The sequence below is a fragment of the Heterodontus francisci genome, chromosome 27 (genome assembly GCF_036365525.1).
Source record: "Heterodontus francisci isolate sHetFra1 chromosome 27, sHetFra1.hap1, whole genome shotgun sequence".
In the NCBI taxonomy this organism is placed as follows: domain Eukaryota; kingdom Metazoa; phylum Chordata; class Chondrichthyes; order Heterodontiformes; family Heterodontidae; genus Heterodontus; species Heterodontus francisci.
In genome coordinates this window covers 70,631,064-70,647,159 of record NC_090397.1, presented here as the reverse complement: position 1 = coordinate 70,647,159, position 16,096 = coordinate 70,631,064, and the positions used below count along the sequence as shown (strand labels likewise).

Genomic DNA, 16,096 nt, shown 5'->3' with positions numbered 1-16,096 from the left:
TTTTCACTGTTTTCCAATAACCTAACTGTAATGATATTGCGAATTCTGAGCTTTTAATTATTTCGGGGCCCAGGATATTTTACCTTTTAAACTTCTGTTTTTTAAACTGAAGAGTTATCCTCAGTAGAAATTTTAACCATGACATTGAGTGGCCATTGATTACAGTGGTGGCCGATGTGACCTTTACTCCCCGCCGTCCCCTTTCCCTCCATGAAATTAATCATTTAGTTTGTTGATTACTGTAGAAGAATAAATCCCCTTCTTAGAAAAGAAAAGTTTTGCAGCTGTGCAGCGTAACTGGAATACTGCTGACGTACATTACACAGGAACCGAACCTTGAGGACACCTGGTGTCTTGTATGCTGTCGATCTTGTATTGCATAGTTACAAAGAATGTACAGCAGAAACATCTTATTAGTCTATAACAATCGCTTTAGTTCACACATTTTAACTAAATTAATGGGTTGATTACTGTGCTTGTGTCTATATAACTTCATGACTTTTTTTTTAAATAGAAAGAAGATATACTAGTTACCCTTTTACCTGCAGGACACTGCCCTGGATCAGTTATGTAGGTATTGCTATCTTTATTTAATGTAATGTGCATACGTTAGAAAATAGATTTGTTTTGTAAAGCTAATGTTTGTGCATAAGAACAGTAACAGGAATTAAAAACCAGAAACTCATACCAGCTAGCCATCTGAAAAACAAATATGGTTAACTGTTTGGAAGGAGCCTTTTATGAAGGAAAGAGAGTCATAGTTGTTTATAGCCATGAAGGAGGCCATTCAGCCCATCAAGTACATGCTGCCTCTCTGCGAAGCAATCCAGTCAGTCCCGCTCCCCTGCTTGATCCCTATGGCCTACAAGACTATTTCCTTCAAGTGCCCACCCAGTTTGCTTTTGAAATCATTCATTGTCTCTGCTCCCACCACACTCGTGGGCAGCGAGTTCCAGGTCATTACCACTCGCTGTGTATATATAATTTTAAAAAAAGTTCTTCTTCACATTCCTCCTGTGTCTCCTGCCCAAAACCTTCAATCCGTGCCCCCTAGTCCTTGTGCCATCAGTTAATGGGAACATTTTTTCCTTGTCTAACTTGTCTAAGCCTCTGGGTGAATTGGGTTAGAGTAGTCAGCTTGGATGAGATAGGCATGATGAGCTAAATGCCCTCCTTCTGTACTGAGATATCGATGATTCAGAACGGTGTCCTGGAGAAGTATGCACCCTGATGCTAGCAGCAAGGTAGGTTGAGTCAGCTGTGGTAGGGAGACACAGCTGCCATTTAACAGGCTCATTGGACAGAGGCTGTGTCTGTGGGAATTGTGAAAGCATATCATTGTGACCTTCCAGTTTGCTGTTCAAAATGGTTGAATCCAGGTAGAGTTTCCTAAGAGTGTGTCCAGTGCTGTTCCCTTCTGGCAGCTGCTCCACAAGCATTTGTGTTTCCGAGTTAGAGTTTGACGTGTGAGTAACTTTGTTTTTGAATGTTAAATTCACTCTCACATGTCGAGGTTGTGAATGTCTGATTCCAAGGGCCAGGATTTAACCCGAGGCGGACGGGAGCCAGCCACCGACTGAAAAGTCGGTGGCGAACCCGCTTCCCCCTCGTCTAGGGGTCCAACCTGTATTTGGCGGGTCCACGGGCTTCGTTTGTTCTGAGGTGGGACTTCCAACTGTTTGCCGCAGGAAGTCCCGCCTAATAGAGCTACCAGCCAATCAGTGGGCCGGCAACTCCTAGACCCAGCAGCGTCACTGGGAGCGGTGGCCATTGTTGGGACTGCAGCCCAGCTAGAAGTAAAGATGTTGGGGAGCCTGGAAGTCAGGTAAGTTTTGGTTGCCTCGATGGGGGTAATCAGTCGGGCCCCAGCGAGACAAGGGTGGTTGGTTGGGGGGACGGGGGACGTGTTGGTGGTGGTTGGGGTAGCGGGGGTGGCTCTCCATCGGACACAGAGTGCCCGAACATGTAGGCCCCCCCCCCCCCCAACTACCCCCCAGGGCAATCGAGAGTGGCCTGCTTTTGTCAGGCGGCCTCTCTCGGGTCTAGGACGCCCGCTTGCCATGCGTAAAATCTGCTTGGAGGCAGGCGAAGGCCCTTTAGTGGCTGTTAAGGGCCTTGATTGGCCTGGGGCAGGCAGGCTGTTTTTCGCCACCGCCACCCTGTGTAAAGTGGCGGTGAAAGCGGGAGCAGGCTGGGAAGGGCTCCCTGAGCCTCCCGCTCCGTTTTCCACTACCACTCCCTGCCACCATCCTGCTCTTTTGGGTGACGTGAAATTCAGCCCCATTGGAGCGAAGAAGGATGATGGGTGACTTGATAGAGGGGTACAAGATGATGAGAGGCATTGATAGAGTGGATAGCCAGAGACTTTTTTTCCCATGGCGCATACCAAGGGGCATAATTTTAAGGTGATTGGAGGACGGTTTCGGGGAGATGTCAGAGGTAGGTTCTTTACACAGAGAGTGGTGGGTGTGTGGAATGCACTGCCAGCGGTGGTAGTAGAAGCAGATACATTAGGGGCATTTAAGCGACTCTTGGATAGGTACATGGATGATAGTAGTATGAAGGGTAGGTAGGTAGTTTGATCTTAGAGTAGGTTAAAGGTTCGGCACAACATTGTGGGCCGAAGGGCCTGTAATGTGCTGTACTGTTCTACGTTCTATGAGTCTCACAGTCCTCTGTTATTCAGTCCCGATCTTGAGAAACAAGGAGATTTTATTGAACAGCTAATAATGTAACTTTCTAGAATTTTATATGGAGTACCTGCAATATTATAAAGATGGAACAAAATGTTTTACTTTAAGTTTATGTTCCTCATATTTACAATTTGCTTTTCTCAACTTTTCTCAATTAAACTTTTAAAATTTAAAATAGGACATGAGATGAAATTGAACTGGTTGCTTTTCCTGTTCCAGGTTCTTGTTTGAAGGTGTAGGTGGCACAGTACTATATACAGGAGATTTCAGGTTGGCTAAAGGCGAGGCTGCTCGCATGGAGTTGTTGCATTCGGGTGGGAGGTAAAACATTGCATTTATTTACGTGTTGACAAATCAAAGAGTAACGGCTCCAGATTTCACTGTGCACAGAGCTAGGACAAAAATATGCCCATGAGACCATGAGTGAGAAATCACCAGGAAAATAAGCCCTTAACCTCTTTTGCCATTTGAAAATTTGAATTTGGTGGAAATGTATGTGTAACATTTGACATTCCTAAAGGTGCAGTTTATTTGGTGAACGCTTTATATAAGTTGTTTACTGCTGGTTAGAACAGCTGTCGGCAAAGACGGACCGGTCTTGTCCGATTCACGGAGACCAGTGGTCAGGGACAGTCTCATTTAAACATCTGGCAGCGTTTCTTTGGTGTTGTGACTGGTTGCAGTGGATAAATGGATTGGGTGCCATACTAACCCAGTATAAAATGGGTTTAGGAGCTGCACAGCCAAGCAGATTGTGTCCACACCTGCACTTTGCAACATACCTCATTGGATAGAGTGTGGGGCAGCATTTGATTGTAGTGTTCCCAAGTTGCTGAGATCAGTATCTCGGAGACCAAGCATTGAAACCTGTGAACTCCCTGGTCTGAGTGGTTTTGAGCAGTTATGCACTGAACCAATGGAGGGCTTGATCTAACTTTTTAAATCAAAAGATTTTTTTTTATATAAAAGCATGTTTACAAAGTTAAAATAATCCCCCCCCCCCAAAAAAAAATACTATCATTAACGCTTACAACAGTAGTGTTCACAGTAGCTCTCTTAACATGAGACTTTTCAATAATTGGATTCCTTTTACGATAAGAATATTTTTTTATTGTGAATAATAGTAACATTTTTATATAAACTTCTAAAGTACATATGGACAGAATATACAAGAAGAGTTTGGTGATGAAATTTCTAATTATAATCATTTCCCCTACCCCCTCTTCCTTTGCTGGCTGTGCATTCAGTTGCCTTGGTCCCAGACTCTCTTTCTTGCCCTAAACTCTTTTGTCTGTTGTCTTTTGTCTAAACACTGTCTGTTTTCATCACATCTCTTTTTGAAGATCTTTGGGAAGTTTATTTTCCTCCACTTAAAGGTGTAATATTAATGCATGACGATGGTGGAGTTGATTTCGGTTGAGAAAGGCAGGAAGTGTTGACAAGTGTTGTATGCTGAGTTGAATGGCTGATAAGTTAGAAGTTTAGTTACTTGTATTGTGCTCTTATTCCTCGTGGATGCTGCTTGCAAATTAGCTTTTGCAGTGCCTGTTTAGTTTCCTGCTCTATCTGTGCACTTGGTAAATGGGGAACATTTTGCACTATGTATGTGTGCAAATTTCTCTTGTATATTTGAACAATTCTTCATTGTTCTATTACAGGGTTAAAGACATTCAGAGTGTATACTTGGACACAACATTTTGTGATCCTAGATTCTACCAAATCCCAAGCAGGGTAAATATTTCAGAAGCTTAACATTTTCACTGGATTATGCCATCAATTTCGCTTTATTTTTGTTTGCACTATCCTAAATCTGATAACCCAGTAAGTTATGTGAGTGTTTAACATGTGTTGTAGTGCAAGTTGGTTGTAGAATCATAGAAATTTGCAGCACAGAGGAAGGCCTTTCAACCCATCTTGCCTGTGCTAGGTTATTGAAACAGCAGCTGTGCTTAGTGCCAAGTCTCTGCTTTCTGTTCATAACCCTGTAAGTTTCTCATCCTCAAAGTACCTGTCCATCTCCCTTTAAAATTATTTATGGAATCAACTTCCACCCAGCTTCTTCAAGTAGAACATTCCAGATCCTGACAACTCTCTCCCGGTGAAACAATTCCTCCTCATCTCCCCTCGAGATCTTTTCCAATGATTTTGAATCCGTGACCTCTAGTTATTGATTCATTCACCAGAGGAAATTTATTTTCCCCTGTTCGCTCTATAAAGGTCCATAAGGTTTAACGATTTTTTTGTTTTCAAATGCCAACTGCCTGTGCTGAAAATGTCTTAATTTTTTTTCGCTTCCTCACCTCTCCAAACTAACAGAAGAGCCAGGGTGGCATAGTGGCGCAGTGGTTAGCACCGCAGCCTCACAGCTCCAGCGACCCGGGTTCAATTCTGGGTACTGCCTGTGTGGACTTTGCAAGTTCTCCCTGTGTCTGTGTGGGTTTCCTCCGGGTGCTCCGGTTTCCTCCCACATGCCAAAGACTTGCAGGTTGATAGGTTAATTGGCCATTAGCAATTGCCCCTAGTATAGGTAGGTGGTAGGGAAATATAGGGACAGATGGGGATGTGGTAGGAATATGGAATTAGTGTAGGATTAGTATAGATGGGTGGTTGATGGTCGGCACAGACTCGGTGGGCCGAAGGGCCTGTTTCAGTGCTGTATCTCTAAACTAAAACTAAAAAACATAAAAAGAGCTGGCGTAGACCCGAGGGGCCAAATGGCCTCATGTGCTGTACTGTTCTATAATATGATTCTATTGAATATGGCAAGCTGATTAATCCAGGGGTATTCCACATGAGTTACAATCTTTGTGTCACTATAAAGATAGTTGATGTTGAAACTTTTTTTTGTATAGGATTCTTGCAAGCAGTAGAGTGAGGGCCCTTGATGGAGGGAGCACAATTTCCAAACTATTGACAACATCTTTAATATAAAATTAGATACCTGTGGAAAGCCACTGCATTGGAAACTATGTGAGTCCCACAAGCTGCCCTTGTTTTCACTTTCCTTTTTAATGGTAATTTTTTTTCGCTTCCTCACCTCTCCAAACTAACAGAAGAGCCAGGACATAAAAAGAGCTGTTGTCACTGCAAGAGAGTGGCACAGGCAGTTGGAGTCACAGCTCTGTCCCAGTGCTACTGTCCCATGTTTGCATGTTACAAGTGCTTTTCTGTCCTATCCCTTTGTGACAGATTTGAATCCTGCTACAGATGACTGGTCCCCAGACCATGCAGTGTCATTGCTTTCTAGAACACTGGTATTAGTATTATACTGAAACTGTTCAAGTTGCAGTTCAAAAGCAAACTCTAATTTGGGACATTGTCCTTTTTGAGCCTTGTTTTTGTACATCTGCATCCAGGTAGCTGATTAACTGTGCAAAAACATCTGTTTAAATTAGAGTTAGGCAGTTTATGACTTAGTTATTGGCTGAAAGTCAGTCTGTCTTTGATATTTGGTTCTGTGCCTTGTTCCAAGGAGGAATGCTTAAATGGGATACTGGACTTAGTGAGAAGCTGGATCACACTCAGTCCTTACCATGTGGTGTGGTTAAACTGTAAAGCAGCCTATGGATACGAGTACCTCTTCACTAACCTCAGTGAAGAATTCAGCCTTAAGGTAGGTGGTGGGAGCTTGGTGTTAGTTGTTCACTCTCAGACATAGGAGTTGTAGATTACTGCATTTTGGTGATTTAGGAGTGAGAGGAGATTTTGTGCTTGGAACCGAGTCCAGTGATGTTCTCAGTCACCTGGGAATTTTCCAAAGCTGAATGTCACGAGTTTTTCTTTATCTGAATATTTCCACTGCTAACTTCTCCCATTGAACATGATGGAAAAGCAAATGGATAAACTTATCGTGCCTGACACAAGGTGCCAAGAAGACATGAAGGTCAGGAAATTAGGGTGTCAGCCTGTGTGGTGCAGCCACTTACAATGTGGCTAATGCTGGGAGTGTAAAAGTGCAGTCTGTCGGTCTCCGCCCTCTGCTGGAGATTATATATGGCAGGACAAGGAAAGAAAGAGGGAAATTAACATTTAGCAATTTTTGTTTTTAATTTTTCATATAATACCTCATACTTTTGGTTTGTCTCTTATGAAACAAGGATGGCACCTGTATTTTCTTGTGTTTGTGTGTGTGTGTATATACTTTTTTTGCAATAAAAACAGTGCTGGAAATATTCAGCAGGTCTGGCAGCATCTGTGGAGAGAGAAACAGAGTTTCAGGTCAGCGACTCTTCATCTGCTGAACTAATGAAAGGTCACAGACTAGAAACTAACTCTGTTTCTCTCTCCACAGATGCTGCCAGACCTGCTGAGTATTTCCAGCACTTTGTTATTTCAGAATTCTAGCATCTGCAGTATTTTGCTTTTTTTTGTATCTTTTTTCAGGTCCATCTTAACAAACTGGACATGTTTAATAACATGCCAGAAATTCTGCATCATGTGACCACAGAAAGAACAACACAGATTCATGCATGCAGATATCCCAGGGTACTGTTATTTCCTTAGATTTTACTTGTTTACATGAATCTGGTTTGCTGCAATATGTTAATACATTTAGTAGTATGTAAAGTATTGCATTATCTTTTCTTGGTATCATCCTAGTTTTTTAATCCTGATCTTAATTGTCACAGTCCTTTTAATGTAATGTTCCTGATATCTCTCTCTCGCTCTCACCTTCCACCTCTCGCTCTCACCTTCCACCTCTCGCTCTCACCTTCCACCTCTCGCTCTCACCTTCCACCTCTCGCTCTCACCTTCCACCTCTCGCTCTCACCTTCCACCTCTCGCTCTCACCTTCCACCTCTCGCTCTCACCTTCCACCTCTCGCTCTCACCTTCCACCTCTCGCTCTCACCTTCCACCTCTCGCTCTCACCTTCCACCTCTCGCTCTCACCTTCCACCTCTCGCTCTCTCCTCCCCAAACTTGTATGTTTTTAATTGATGTTTTCACTAGGATGAGGATTTTATTCGTGGAAACAGACTTCCTTGTGGAGTTACAGCAAAGGATGGGACTCCACTACGCATTATCAGTATTAAACCTTCTACCATGTGGTTTGGCGAAAGGATAAAAAAGACTAGTGTAATTGTAAGGTATGAAAGCATCATGCAATCGCACTATATGATCTGCACAACATGCATGTGCTGTACAGATGCATACTAGTAGTAATGAACTTGTGTATGATCTTGCTGTACTGAAGACTGACTGTATAAGTGAAGGAAAAAGCTGTGTTACTAAGTCCGGTCCTCAATCTTTTAAATTTAATATAGTATATAGTGGGTCCATTTTTTTCCTATTATTCACACATAACATTTTCAGTCTAGCCCTGTTTCTCATTTCTTTTTCCCACCTAAATACCTGTGGTTAAATTAAATTTGCAAAAACACTTTTAAATTATTTGTTCCTGGAATGGGGCGGGCCCTGGTATGGTCAGCATTTATTGCCCATCCATTAATTGCTGGGCATGCCACCTTGAGAAGGTGGTGGTGAGCTGCTGCCTTGAACCGCTGCAGTCCATGTGGGGTAGGGACACTCACAGTGCTGTTAAGGAGGAAGCTCCAGAATTTTGATCCAGTGACAGTGAAGGAACGGCGATATAGTTCCAAGTCAGGATGGTGTGTGGCTTGGAGGGGAACTTGCAGGAGGTGGTGTTCCCATGCATCTGCTGCCCTTGTCCTCGTAGGTGGTAGAGGTCACAGGTTTGTATAGTGCTGTCAGGATCCTTGGCTAGTTGCAGCTATGCATCTTGTATATAGTACACGTTGCTGCCACTGTGTGCTGGTGGTGGAGGGAATGAATGTTTACAAAGTACTTTGAGAGCTTAACATTCCTTTGAGCCATTCTGTTGTGGGTTGATTCATTTTATGCCATGTGCACATGATATAGAACTTCACAGAAATTAAACCAAGAAGTCATCTGCATTTAAAAACTGTTGTAAAGCTCCCAACATCTTCACACCACCTGCATGTTGCTGGTCTTTGATCTCGGCCAGGGCTTTAACTAAGGCACTATAATTGACGTCGAGGTGCTCGGACACGGGAGGAAAATCATCCAGAGGTTCCTCTTCTGATTCCTAACCAGTGACCTCTCCCTGAAGTGTATGAGAACTGTGGCCTCCACTGTAGGTTACTGTTGCTCTCCTGGCTCGTGCATGAAGAAGACTTGGGAGACTTGAAATAATTAAGAACCAAATCTAGAATATTTACGGTCCAGTTAGCTAATCTGGGTTCAGATGATTTTCGATGACTTGAGATTCAGCTTGTATTGTGCAGTACTAGACTTTCCCACCCCTTCCATTATATTACAGCCTCTTTTGAGCACTCATGAGTAGGGTTTGCAGTTTAATCTTTGTTGGCAGGTATATTAAAATGCTGTTTGGTCAGTCAAGATTTAATTTGTATTTTCACGGACTATGATGGACTTTGGCAGAGATAGAAAGAGATGAAATGCAGATTGCTGCTGCTTTACTGGAGTGCTGCACGATCTGTAGAAGTATCAAAGAGGGGATCTCATAAACTTTATTTAAATTGCCAGTGTTGTTAGCCTGAGTGAGTTTACAGATCTCCTTGTGTGAGTGAAGTAACACTATTGAACTGACAGTGCATCAGGCACAATTTTGCTACTATGGCAAACACACTGAGCAAAAATGTATCCACAATGACATTAACATGAATTTGCTTTGAAAAAGGTTGTTGAGTTCTATGAATTTCGATGGTTTGAGGCTGAAAAGCTTTTCAATCTGCAGTTAATTTTTGCTGACGAGAACATGACTAGAAGATGTGAGGTCATGAGCAGTTAAAGAAGCTTTTTACAGCAGTATGTCAATGAAAGTATTCCTGGAATTAATTTTTTAATTTTAAGAAAAATCTGCCTAATCGAACAAACTTTAGACCTAACTTAACCATGTTTGGAACTTGCCACTTGAGCAGCATATAAAAAAAAAAAACGAAATAAAGTACATTTTTCTCTCTCCAGTAAAACTGAAATAACAAAAATGCGAGTGCTGTGTTCTGGTACAAATTACAGCCAATTTCAAACCATGTACAACACTCCTGATAAAATTTTAATTACCACAAAACAAAATATACAGACTGTACTAATTGCCATGATTCTCAATATAACAGATTATAACTATCAAGCCACCTGGAGTAGTGATGTTTCACTCTGTTCTCGCCCCTAAAAAAAGAACAATGGTGTATTCTCCTCGCCTGTAGGGACCTTCATTGCTCAATAAGTTATTGCCATTGGCACTTGGAAAAGTATGTAAATACTCTTGACTTAGGTTTAGCCTCTTAAGAACGTGAGCACATAAACCAGGCTGACATCTCTGTGTAATGCAGAGGGAGTGCTGCATTTTCCATCATGATACCCTTTGGCATGCAATGTTTAAGCCAACACCCTGTCTTCCTATTCCGTGGATGTTAAAAGATCGATTGGCATTACTCGAAGGAAAGTTCATTCAGTGAACCAACATTTCACTCAATGACCAACGTTTTTCTCCTCGGCCAAAAGCACCAAAAGTTTGACCTAACTGTATAAAGCGGCTGCCACGTTCACCTGCTTAGTGACAGCAGCTGTCGTTTAAATGTATTTGTTCCTTTATGAAGTGTTTTTAGCAACTTGGAGATATGAAAGGCTGTATATAAATTCAGTTTCTTTGTCAATACTATTGATGATGAAAGTACATATATTTTGGGTATTGGTGATGTAGCTGACATTATTTCCTTTCAGTTAAATAGTAAAACCGGAACAAAACACCATTTCATCTCCACTACATTGGCATATCTCAACAATTTTCCATCCATAAACAGTACTCAGTGGTCAAGAGTTGCTTTGCTAATTAAGTGAAACTGACCTAAACCTACCCCAACAATCTGCTAAAGCATCAGTCACATTGGGGTACTCCAAACACTCATCCAAACCCTAATATGGATCCTACAACTTGTAAACCAACCACAAAAGCAAGATGAGCTTAATGCAGTTAATGGAGGTGGGTAACGTTAGTTAAATCCAAATTGGATATCCTTCTGGAGAAAGAAATAATTAAGGGAGCATTTTGTTAATCTTTGAATCGAGCTCGATAGCCCTTAATCATCTTTCTTAGTTCTGAAAATTTCAACATTGTTTTCCCACTGAGTCATGTGAAACCTGATTTTTAAACATTTTTTTAAAAATCTCCTCTTGGTTTGATGTTGCAGCATTCACCTGGGGACCCCACACCTTCACTCTTTTTCAACAACTCTGCCTTCAGTCCGGGTGGTTTAGTAAGGTTATCAATTTGCACCAGTAGGCAAGACTCAGCAACAACAACTGGCATTTATGTCTCCGCTTTAATGTAATTAATATTTCAAGGTGATTCAGGAGAATTGGTTGCAAAGTAAATAGGAGAGGAGAGAAGACCAAAATCATGGTTCAAAAGGGTGTGACTAGACTTTTAAGGCTAGAAGTAGCAAGGGAGAGGGATTTAAAATGAGAATTCCAGTAAGTTGGACTGAAATAGTCAAATACTCTGCCGTCAATGTCGGAAGGGAGGGAGGATGCACACCTGTTTGAGACTATTTTTGGGGAAGCCTCTGGGCTTAATGTACATTTTTAATTCATAGGCCAACATCAGGACAAAGAAATAGGAGCTGGAGTAGGCCATTCAGCCCCTTGACCCTACTCCTCCATTCAATAAGATCATGGCTGGTCTATCTCAACTCTATCGTCCGATCCCCATATCCCTTTCTTTAGATTTCAAAAATCTATCTGTCTCAGCCTTGAATACATCAACGACTGAGCATCCACAGCCATCTGGGGTAGGGAATTCCAAAAGATTCACAACCCTTTGAGTGAAGTCATTTCTCCACGTCTCAGTGCTAAATGGCCAACCCCTAATCTTGAGACTGTGCAGCACTAGAGAGTTTCAATTTTGACAAAAAAAGATCAGGGCTTAAAATAGAAAGATTAACGAATATACACACACAGATGCAGAGCATGTTGTTAGTGAGCAGCAGACTGGACAATTTGTGAAAGATAGCACCTGTAAAGTTGAACTACGGAAACAAAATTTCTCAGTTCTGCTTTAAAAAAAAAAGTTCTGTCTCAAAATGTTAACCAATGTTTCTCTTTCAGATGCCAATTGACCCGGTGCACACTTTGCCCTGTCTTTATTTTTATTTGACAGTTTTTAATTGCTGCCTGGGCTGTTGTTTACAACTGAATTTCATTCTACTCAAACCAAAAGAGGAAATCTGGTCTGAATGAATAAAGAATCTATTCTTAAAATCTACAGCCTCTCTGCATCATAATTCCAACATACCCCAGCTCCTTTGGCACTCACCGCACTGTCGTCCCAGGTGTTTTACTGCGGCTTGAACATCAATCTGTCTGCATTCAAACCAGTGTGCATCTGTCCTCCCTCCCAACATTGATGGACCTGTGTTCAACTGTTCCAGTCCAACTTACTGGAATTCGTATTTTAAATCCCTTCGCCTTGCTACTTCTAGCCTTAAAAGTCTAGTCACACCCTTTTGAACCATGATTTTGGTCTTCTCTCCTCTCCTATTTACTTTGCAACCAATTCTCCTGAATCACCTTGAAATATTAATTACATTAAAGCTGAGACATAAATGCCAGTTGTTGTTGCTGAGTCTTGCCTACTGGTGCAAATTGATAACCTTACTAAACCACCCGGACTGAAGGCAGAGTTGTTGAAAAAGAGTGAAGGTGTGGGGTCCCCAGGTGAATGCTGCAGCATCAAACCAAGAGGAGATTTTAAAAAAAAAATGTTTAAATATCAGGCCGCACATGACTCAGCGGGAAAACAATGTTGAAATTTTCAGAACCAGGAAAGATGATGAAGGGCTATCGAGCTCGATTCAAAGATTAACAAAATTCTCCCTTAATTGTGTCTTTCTCCAAAAGGCTATCCAAAGTATCGTGCCAGCATAGACCTGATGGACCGAATGGCGGCCTCCTGTGCTGTAAGTGACTCTGAGTTTGAGTAAACATTCTTTCTGAAAAATTTTGAGTACAGACAGATCTGTGCTGAACCCACAATAATGCACACGGGACAACAGCGAAACAAAATTTGTTCAAAGTCATTGTGGTATCAAGTGTGTAGGTGTCGCGAGGGCAGAAAATACATATACCAGCTGTAATAAATGGAGAGAGAGAGACTTCTGAGATGTACAAACACGTAAAACAGGTGTTGAGGCCATTTGGTGAGAAACAATGCAATAGGTGCCTATACCATTTTTAAAAAAAAATAATACCAAGGTCTTTAAATTATAAATTTAAAACCATAGTTTTTTTTTGCCCAATACATAATTTTAATCAAATTGTTTTGAACACAACTTTTAAGATGTCATACCAATGGAACATGATTAACTTGAAATTTGATATCTTGGGCCAGTACTGAATTTTTTTTTTTACTCATTCATGGGATGTGGGTGTTGCTGGCTAGGACAGCATTTATTGCCCAACCATAATTGCCCTTGAGAAGCTGGTGGTGATCGCCTTTGTGAATCGCTGCAGTCCATGTGAGGTAGGTACACCCACTACTGTTAGGAAGGGATTTTGACCCAAAGGCAATGAAACAACGGTGTTATATTTCGAAGTCAGGATGATGAGTGACTTGGAGAGGAACTTGCAGGTGGTGGTGATCCCAGGCATCTGCTGTATTCGACCTTCTAGGTGGTAGAGGTTGTGGGTGTAGGAGGTGTTGTTGAAGAAGCTTTGGTGAATTGCTGCTGTATCTTGTAAATGGTACACGCTGCAGTCACAGTACTCCAGTGATGGAGGGAGTGAATGTTTAAGGTGGTGGATGGGGTGCCAATCAAATGGGCTGCTTTGTCCTGGATGCTATCAAGTTTCTTGAGTGTTGCTAGAGCTGCACTCTTCCAAGCAGGTGGAGAATATTGCGTCATATTCGTGACTTGTGCCTTGTAGATGGTGGACAGACTTTGGGGAGTCAGGAGGTGTTATTTGCCGCAGTATTCCCAATCTCTGACTTGCTCTTGTAGCCACAGTATTTATATGGCTGGTCCAGTTCAGTTTCTGGCCAATGACAAACTCACTCGCCCGCCCCCACAAGATTCTGGAAAGGTCCTAACCGATTGGAAAATAGGGAATGTAACTCCCCTATTCAAGAAAGAAGGGAGACAGAAAGCAGGAAAATGCAGGCCAGTTAGCCTAACTTCTGTCATAGGAAAATGCTAGAATATATTGAGGTTATATCAGGGCACTTAGAAAATCTTGCAATCATGCAGAATCAACATGGTTTGTGAAAGGGAAATCATGTTTGACTAATTTATTAGAGTTCTTTGAGGAAGTAACAAGCAACTTGGATAAAGGGGAACCTTTATGTGGTGTACTTGGATTTCAATAAGCCGTTTTGATAAGGTACTACATCAAAGGTTACTACACTAAGCAAGAGTTCATGATGTAGGGGGTAACATATTTGCATGGATGGAGGATTGGGTAGCTAACAGGAAGCAGAGAGTTGGGATAAAGAGATCATTTTCAGATTGGTAAGCTGTATCTCGTGGGGTGCGACAATGATCCGTACTGGGGCCTCAACTATTTACAGTCTATATTGATGATTTGAATAAAGGGACGGACCAGATGCTAAATTTGCTGATGACCTTAAGGTAGGAGAGTAAGTTGTGAGGAGGATATAAGGGGCTGAATTTTATGTACGGTGGCAACCGTAAAAAAAAAAATGGTGGCCTGCGCATGCAGTCTTTACTCCACGGAGCCACCATGTTTTTATTTATTCATTCATGGATGTGGGCATCGCTGGCTAGGCCAGCATTTGTTACCCAACCCTAATTGCCCTTGAGAAGGTGGTGGTGAGCTGCCTTGAACCGCTGCAGTCCATGTGTGGTAGGTACACCCACAGTGCTGTTAGGAAGAGAGTTCCAGGATTTTGACCCAAAGACAGTGAAGGAACGGCGATATAGTTCCAAGTCAGGATGGCGTTTGGCTTGGAGGGGAACTTGCAGGTGGTGGTGTTCCCATGCATCTGCTGCCCTTGTCCTTCTAGGTGATAGAGGTCAGGGGTTTGGAAGGTGTTGTCTAAGGAGCCTTGGTGCGTTGCTGCAGTGCATCTTGTAGATGGTACACACTGCTGCCACTGTGCGTCTGTGGTGGAGGGAGTGAATGTTTGTGGATGGGATGCCAATCGAGCGGGCTTCTTTGTCCTGTATGGTGTCAAGCTACTTGAATGTTGTTGGAGCTGCACTCATCCAGCCAAGTGGAGAGTATTCCATCACACTCTTGACTTGTGCCTTGTAGATGGTGGACAGGCATTGGGGAGTCAGGAGGTGAGTTACTCGCCGCAGGATTCCTAGTCTCTGACCTGCTCTTGTAGTCACGGTATTTATATGACTCCTCCAGTTTCTGGTCAATGGTAACCCCCAGGATGTTGATTATGAGGGATTCAGTGATCGTAATGCCATTGAATGTGAAGGGGAGATGGTTAGATTCTCTCTTGTTGGAGATGGTCATTGCCTGGCACTTAAGTGGCAAGTAACATTTGCGCCACACATCAGCCTAAGCCTGGATATTGTCCAGGTCTTGCTGCATTTCTACACAATCTGCTTTGGTATCTGAGGAGTCGTGAATGGTGCTGAACATTATGCAATCATCAGCAAACATCCCCACTTCTGACCTTATGATTGAAGGAAATGCAGCAGCTCATTTAAATGGCCGGGATAAATCGCAACCCCCAGGCCCCGATGGCGTGGAGGGGGTGGGCGATTTGCCCGGCAACAATGTCAAGCACCATTGTGCAGGCGCCGATGCCATTTTTAAAGGGCTTCAAGCCCTTACATTTAATTAGAATTTTTAAAGAAATAGAGGCTTACACTTTGTATTAAAAAAACTTAATAAATGTTTCTAGCCCCTCTTTCACTTCCCCCGCCTGACCCCCCCCCCATGACCAAACAATTCATTCATTGCCCTATCCTGCCCCAAATTACCTTGTGCACCTGACCTTCCCGCACCTCAAAGTTCATGAACTTTAATCTTTAACCCTTCCCACAACCCCCTACACTAATGAAATTAGTTTTACTCCACTCCCCTGGCCCCCACAACCCCCGCACTGAGAAACTAACCAGCTTCCCCCTCCCCACCAGTGTTCCGCCTTACATCGCTGACTGGACATCCAACAGTGCAGGAGTGCCGGCTGTCGGCTCCAATATGGCACCGGAATAGACGGTGGGAGCGGGTAATTATTTATTTCATTAATTTACTTAAATTAACATATGTAAATGTTAGTCCCATCGCCGAGCAGTAGGGACCCGCCACGAGGCCTCGCTGCCGCCGGCAATATTGGGCTGGGCCTTCCCGGTGTCGAGGTAGATGGGGGGCCTCTGCTGGAGGCGTTTTACAGCCCCACCCCCTGAGATAACCCCTGACAACG

At 42.7% G+C, this 16,096-nt stretch overlaps 1 protein-coding gene across 3 annotated transcripts in view; it reads left to right on the top strand.

Moving 5' to 3' along the window:
• Positions 1 to 512: 512 nt before the first annotated feature.
• dclre1c (DNA cross-link repair 1C, PSO2 homolog (S. cerevisiae)) overlaps positions 513 to 16,096 on the top strand; it is a 28,760-nt gene continuing 13,176 nt past the window's right edge. Inside the window, exons 1-6 of one of the 3 annotated variants that reach the window (XM_068059586.1) lie at positions 513 to 574; positions 2,913 to 3,014; positions 4,352 to 4,424; positions 6,166 to 6,306; positions 7,077 to 7,178; positions 7,645 to 7,781. In XM_068059586.1, the coding sequence (XP_067915687.1) occupies positions 2,989 to 3,014; positions 4,352 to 4,424; positions 6,166 to 6,306; positions 7,077 to 7,178; positions 7,645 to 7,781 (479 nt within the window). In that variant the 5' untranslated portion in view covers positions 513 to 574; positions 2,913 to 2,988. Of the gene's footprint in view, positions 575 to 2,912; positions 3,015 to 4,351; positions 4,425 to 5,545; positions 5,664 to 6,165; positions 6,307 to 7,076; positions 7,179 to 7,644; positions 7,782 to 16,096 lie in introns of those variants that run through there. The other 2 variants (XM_068059585.1, XM_068059587.1) reach the window with 2 other exon arrangements.